General features: G+C 47.0%; 1 protein-coding gene across 4 annotated transcripts in view; it reads right to left on the bottom strand.

Annotated features, from left to right (window-relative positions):
• Positions 1-537: 537 nt before the first annotated feature.
• The window catches only part of Snap29 (synaptosome associated protein 29), a 30149-nt gene continuing 23659 nt past the window's right edge, over positions 538-7027 (bottom strand). The window contains exons 4-5 of one of the 4 annotated variants that reach the window (XM_052740028.1): positions 4750-4848; positions 538-2913 (exon numbers count right to left, since the gene is read on the bottom strand). In XM_052740028.1, coding sequence (XP_052595988.1) covers positions 2747-2913; positions 4750-4848 — 266 coding nt within the window. In that variant the 3' untranslated portion in view covers positions 538-2746. The other 3 variants (XM_052740029.1, XM_052740030.1, XM_052740027.1) reach the window with 3 other exon arrangements.

Below are 7027 nucleotides of genomic sequence, written 5' to 3'. Positions count from 1 at the left end.
CCTGGTAGTTTGCCACTTTGCTCATAACACAGTCATTCACTGGAGTTGATGGTGCTTAACAACACTACTACACTTCAAAAAATACCGTACAGCTGGGTATGGGGGCGCCTTTAATCCCAGCACTCAGGAGACAGAGGCAGGTGGATCTCTGTGAGTTCCAAGACAGTCAGGGTTACACAGAGAAACACTGTCTCGAAAAACAAAAAAAACCAAAAAACAAAAAATCGTACTGAGGGCTGGGAGATGGATAGCTCCGGGAGATGCTCCGTTGGTAAAGTCTTTGCAAAGAAAGCATGGGAACCAGAACTACCTAATCCATAGATCTTATGAACCATGTCAGAAAGCTGAGTATGGTGGCATGTGCTTCAAATCCCAGCACAGGGGAAGGAAAAAAAGGTAGCTTGGGGTTTGCTGTTGAATTCCAGGCCAATGAGAGACAAGGTGGACAACCACCCCCACCTCTCTCCCTCTTTCCCTCTCCCCCACCCCCTCTCTCACACACACACACACACCCCTGAAGAAAAAGGCTTATTCAGGCAAAGTAGAAAATTTTTACTAAAGTGACACATTATACACTTAAAATTACACATTTTTGAGGAGAAAGGGAAATTAAAATGCACTGCTATCTTTTTTTACTTGTTACGTGAATGAACTTCAGGCCTCTCCTACAGAATGAGGAAAAACAATTCCTGAGGTCACTCTAGTGCTGCTAAGTTACAAGTCAGGACATGTTAGAAGGGAGGAGAGTGCACTTATTTTAGTAGCACGCTTAGCATATAGCTGACCTAATGTTACAAATGGCCCCTCCTGAAGGCAGCTTGTTTCTGTCTGTCTTGCAGACCTCACATGTCAAGGACATGTTCACTGGTCTGCTCTGTGACACTGGAAGCCATTCCACTCCCCTGCCACCTCCCTGCCACCTCCCTGCCACCTCCCTTCCCAGGCCAGAGTGTAGGGGTGATCTCTTCCTCTTCCCACCACAGCCATTGATTCTTTTGAGAAAAGATCTCATCCTAAACCTCGAGCTCATGGCAATCCTCCTGCCTCCTAAGTGCTGTGATTGCAGGTGTCAGCCAGCAGATCTGGTCACAATTATCACGTGGTAAGGACTGTGGACCTTCCTTGGGTCCTTTACTTTCTGCGATGCAAAAACAACCCTGCTCCCTAAGGCGGCACTGGCACCAGCAGGTCTCCGGCCAGCCCAGGGACCATTTCAGCAGAGCAGAGCCCCAGGCTGAAGAACACAACAAAATGGTCGAGGCCCTCCGATGGTTTGGATGCTAAACAATAGAAGGAAGACAGGTTTCACATTCATGGAGTTAAAGATTGGGAAAGGAGCCGGGCGGTGGTGGCTCACGCCTTTAATCCCAGCACTCGGGAGGCAGAGGCAGGTGGATCTCTGTGAGTTCGAGGCCAGCCTGGACTGCCAAGTGAGTTCCAGGAAAGGCGCAAAGTTACACAGAGAAACCCTTCTCCAAAAACCAAAAAAAAAAAAAAGATTTTTAGCCGGGCGGTGGTGGCGCACGCCTTTAATCCCAGCACTCGGGAGGCAGAGCCAGGAGGATCTCTGTGAGTTCGAGGCCAGCCTGGTCTACAAAGCGAGTTCCAGGAAAGGCGCAAAGCTACACAGAGAAACCCTGTCTCGAAAAACCAAAAAAAAAAAAAACCAAAAAAAAAAAAAAAAAAAAAAAAGATTGGGAAAGGAGAGAGATTGGCTTCATTAATTTAACAAAACAAAGGAAGGTGCATAAAATGTTCTTATGCTTCAAGTCAGCTGAATCACTGACACTCGGCTGCCAATGGAAGGCATTCTCAGATGTTAATTTCTTGGGACTGAGGTATAATGATTAATTCCACAAGGCCCGATTCTGATAAAAAGCAACAGTTATAGAAAAGCTGAAAACAATTACACATGGAAATACAGATGGGTTGGTCTCTATATTGTTTTGAGACAGAGTCTTGGTATACAGTCCTGGCTGTCCTTGAACTCACAGAGGTCCACCATAGTCAGATCTTCAGATCTAGGAACAGATGGACATTGGCACCCCTTTTTGCCTATGGTGGCTGTATTTCCAGGAAGGTTGGGTATTTTGTGACAGGAGTGTGTACAAGTTGCTACAGGAACAGTAATCATGCTGTTACCATTTTCAGTTTCTCTCCCCAGTGGTGGAGATCAACCCAGGGCCCCGAGAGAGAAGAGCAGGGACTTGACCACTGAGCCATGCCCACAGCCCCATGCACGCTTTGCTTATGATCTATAGACTCCAGATGCTAAAGAAAGGATCCCAAAATGGCACATAAGCCACGTTTCAAGGCAAAAAGGCACTAGCATTTAAGTTTTTACCTTACCAGTAAAAAACAGTTCCCTTTACCATCTTCAAAATGTGAATTTGGTTTTAAGATAGTCAAGTGCTCTATGGCGTCAATGATTTTACTGGAAGTACCAACACAAGGAAAAATTGTTATAGAATCAATTTTAATTAATGCTTCTAGATATTTTCTTTTGGAAGATGAAGGGAATGAACTAGCTAGCTAAAATGGTACCTGGGCTTTTTCTTGGTCAAGTTGTCTCATAGAAGATCAGCATCATTTGGGGATCTTAGTCCTCAAACCAGGTGGGCACTCTGTGGTAACAAATAGGTGGGGTCCCAGGTGGGTGAGGGGACCCCAGGCACCAAATAAACACTGCCTTGGTACTATTCCCAAGGCAGAGGGCTCAGTGGAGAGATTCATGTTTGTGTGACACTCAAGGCCCACAAACTCCACAGGGGCCAACTGGTTGGCCTTGAGCCAGTGGAGAAAAGCTGTCCCCAGCAGGAAGTATGAGATGACAGAAGGTGGGGAAGGAGGGCTCATCCAGTTTCCACACACTTGCAGGTGTCATGTCCAACAGTCCTGGTCTGAATCCGTCTACTGAAATAAGGAAAAGAAGAGAAGACAGGAGGGGGGTGGGGTGGAGGGGGTTGGAGTAATGAAGGCAATACATTCCACTTCTGGATCTCATGGGTCCTTTTCAGGGGAGAGAGCTACAATGTACTCAGTGTGTGTGCAGGCATGTCAACAATGACTGACATATGAGGATGTGGAAGGAGCCTTCCTTCTGCCACAAACCCAGGGTCCCTTCACATCTGAATTCACAGTAAGGCCTTGGAGTGAGAGACTCAGCAAATGAGCAAGCAGAAGGCAGTAGTTACGAGACTGACACCTGCCCACATCTTTGCAGACACTCATGGAAGAAAAAAATGCCATGTTCTCTTCTCTGTCCAGCACAGTAATCAAAGGCTCAAGGCGCTCACAATTGGTCTGCCATGTTTAGATTACAACTCAGCAGACAGCTCACAGAACTGTAGCGATGCTGATCTCACCAAAATGTGGAACACACACATTTTTTTCCCCATTGAAACTAAAATTTCTTAAGACCCACATCTGAACACACATGTTAATTACATACTGTGTAATCAATGACATTTCTTAGGAGTTTAAAAGAGGCTTTTGAATCTTTTCATCACAACGGAGGAGAATTCCTTTTCAGTTTCTTTATAGTTGCCGAACTTTTTTTTCTGTGCTTTTTATATTGATATCTAACTTGTCCACTTTGGTTGTTAGCCGGTCAAGAATGTCGTCCTGCTCCTCAATTTCCGTCTGCATTCCTAAGGCTATGTCCTTGAGTCGGCCCAATCCCATGGAGAGCTCATCTGTGAGAAGGAAGTGATAGGCAGTCACAGTATCCACAGGTGCTTCCTGCCCTTCTGGATGCTCAGCGGCATCTGGATTGGCATCTGGATCGCAGTCCTGTCTAAGAGACTGAGTGCCACAGCTTGTAGCATATGTTCTCAAAATACACAGAAGTGAAGAGAAATCCACTTACTCCATAGTAATATGTGGTTAATGTAGGCAGAAGCCATTGCATCTCCTCCAGATAACCATGGTTAATACGTTTGTTTGTTTGTTTGAGCATAGTCTTGATAGACAGCTCTGGCCACCCTGAGACCCACTATGTAATCCAGGTTGGCCTTGAAGTCACAGTGATCCCCCCCACCCCCACCCCCGCTTCTGCTGGCTGAGAAGAGTATAGGGTCACTACCACATACAGCATTTCCCCCCTTAGTCCTGGAGAATCAAACCTAGGGCCTTCATGTGCTAGGCAAGCACTCTGACACTGAGTCACATCCCCAGTCTCTTTGTATTTTTCATGTTGAGACAGGATCTCACTAATTTTCCAGGCTGGCCCTGGATTTGCAATCCTCCTTGTCTAGCTGGGATTACAGGTGTCTGCCACTCAGCCTGGCAGACCATGTACGCTTCCTGAGGTCTTTGAAACCTGTGGCCTTGGGTTTCCTGGAAAGCAAACGTTTAGTGGTCACTCACCCAGGCCTCATGAAACTTCTTGGGTTTGAGGACATAAACATAGGAAAACATGGCTGAAATAAAACAGCCTGGTAGGGACATGCCTCAGTGGGTAGGAGCACTTGCTCAGCTAGTATGAGGATCTGAGTTCAGATCCTTCGCACCCACATAAGCCATGTGTGTGGCTTTATCCTGGGTGCGCTTGAGCCCCAGGGATGCCTAGGTCTGGTCAGAAGTCAAGTAAGCAGTGAGGATGGCTGGACTGATGCAGGAGATGGAGACCAGTGGACAAGTTCCTGAGAGTGAGGCAGTGAGACGGGCATGACTGTGGCGTGTGACATGGTGAGGAAGCGAGGAAGCGGCTGTGCTCAGTCTGGAGGCTGCTGCGGCTTCCACACTTACCTAAGTTGCTGTCAATCTTCTGGTGATAGGCTCGAAGGCTCGAGTTCTTTGGGTAAACCTCAGTAGTCTCAGCAGAAGCAGGCCCTTTGGGGATCGGGTCTAGTTCAGAAAGAAAAACCAGAGGGACAGTTCACTGGAGGTCACTGCTCCATGAAATTGGCCCATTCTTTTACGAAGTCCTAGGAATCTGTCCCCAGGAATCTCTTCTACTAGGAAAGAACTACAGGGGTGGGAATGGGACATGTTTATAGGCTGGAGCAGTCAAGTCTGAGCTCCAGCTGGTCCCTCAACATTAGCAGATTGAGGACTCTCAACTTACAAGTCACCAGGTGAGATATGGAAAAAGACATGTATGTAACAATACAACAGGGAACTGCCAATGCAAAGCCACAGGCTCACAGGCAAGCTCTGGGAGACAGGTTGTTTTGTTAAGTTTGATTTTTTTGCTGAGGATTGAAACCAAGGCCTTGTGCATGCTAGACAAGCACTCTACTATAGAGGTATCCCACGAACCCTTCTACCTCTTAGTTGTGTATGTGTGGCAGGTGTGCACATGCGCTTTTGAGACAGGGCCTATGTTGCACAAGCTGACCTCAAACTCTTGTTATATAGACCTCAAGCTATTCCTGTAAGAGCTAGAACTACAGGTGCACGCTACTTCACCTGGCAGAGCTGGCACAGGCAGGTCTAAACACCAAAGTTGTTGAACTATGTGTGCATGCCTGTACTCTGGCACATGGAGCAAGAAGGTCAAATTTTGAGGTCACCCTCTACTAATGGATTTGGGGACTGGGCTAAACGAGACTCAGTCTCAAAAGAAACAAAACAAACATGAAACAAAGCAAAGATCAAAATCTTTGCCTGGTGTGGTGATTTGCACAAATGAAAACTGCCTTTAACGCCCTCAAATTGTGTCTTTAGATGCAGGGTTTCTCTCCACCTCTTCAGGGTGTGACATTGAAGTGGTTTTCCACGGGCCCTGTACAGTCAGTCTTCTCTTTCTCCCATGGTTTGTGCCTTTCCAGAATAAACTGTGTCTAGGTCAGTCTGTCCTGACTTGACTCTTCCTCCTTCAGGCCTCCGCCCCCCTCTGTTTGAGACAAAGTCTCCCCATGTTTTCCTAGATGAACCTGGCACTCACTATGTAGTCCAGATTGTACTCAAGGTTTCACCAATCCTCCTACTTTTGTCTCCTGAGGGCTGGGATTATAGGTGTGTCCACCATGCTCGGACACTAGGTTCTCTCTTCTATTTTTGTCAATGTGTGGTGTATATGCATACTTATGTGTGCAAGTGCCCTTGCACAGTCATGTGGAAGCCAGAGAACAGAGTCTTCCTCTACTGTTCTCCATGGTGGTTTGAATGAAAATGGCCTCCATAGGTTCCTGTAGTTGATGGAACTGTTTGAGAAGGATTAGGAGGTGTGGCCTTTTGGAGGAGGTGTGTCATGTGGGGTGGGTTTTGAGGCTTCAAAAGCCTCCCACCATCCCCAGTGCTCTCTTTGCCTCCTGCTTGTGTTCAAATGTGAGGTCCCAACTCCTCCTGCTGCCATTATAGACTCCAACCCTCTGGAATTGTAAGCCCAACCAAATGCTTTCTTTCTAAGCTGCCCTTGTCTTGGTGCTGTATCATAGCAACAGAAAAGGTCACCAGGGCATCTAACTTAGTGTCTAAGCTGAGTCGCTCATAAAGCCTGAAATTCATCACTTTGGCTCAACCAGCCAGCCAGCCAGCCAGCTGCTCAGATCCACCTGTCTCTGCCCTGCAGTGCTGGGATTACAGGTACACACAACACAGACTGGCATTTAAATGAGGGCTGGAGATTTGAACCCTGTTCTTCTAGCTTTCACAGCAATTCTCTTATCCACTGAGCCAGCTCCCTAGCCCCTCTCTTTATTTTTAAATTTTATTTTTTAGCCTTGTCTTCTCTGAGATGGTCTCATGTATCTAAAGCTGGCCTTGAACTTTCTAGGTAATCAAAGATGGCCTTGAGCGCCTGATCATTGTGCCTGTATCTCTCATGTATACCAACATGCCTGGTATGACGGTTGGTTTTAATGTCAACTTGCCACAAATTAGAACCACCTGAGTAGGAAGCCTCACTTGAAGAACTGTCCTGACTGCCTTGACTGACAAGGGCAGACTCTGGGGCACCCTCTGGTAGCCCAGATGAAGTTGATCTGCCCTGTTGCTGGGCTGTTGACCTCACTGAGAGCAGATCCAGCGTTTTCAAGCTTTCATTTGGGATGAGGGACCAGAGGCTCTGCAGGAACCTTCC

The sequence above is a fragment of the Peromyscus californicus genome, unplaced genomic scaffold, assembly GCF_007827085.1.
Source record: "Peromyscus californicus insignis strain IS unplaced genomic scaffold, ASM782708v3 Scaffold_16__1_contigs__length_79575227, whole genome shotgun sequence".
Classification (NCBI taxonomy): domain Eukaryota; kingdom Metazoa; phylum Chordata; class Mammalia; order Rodentia; family Cricetidae; genus Peromyscus; species Peromyscus californicus.
This window is presented reverse-complemented; position numbering and strand designations above follow the sequence as displayed.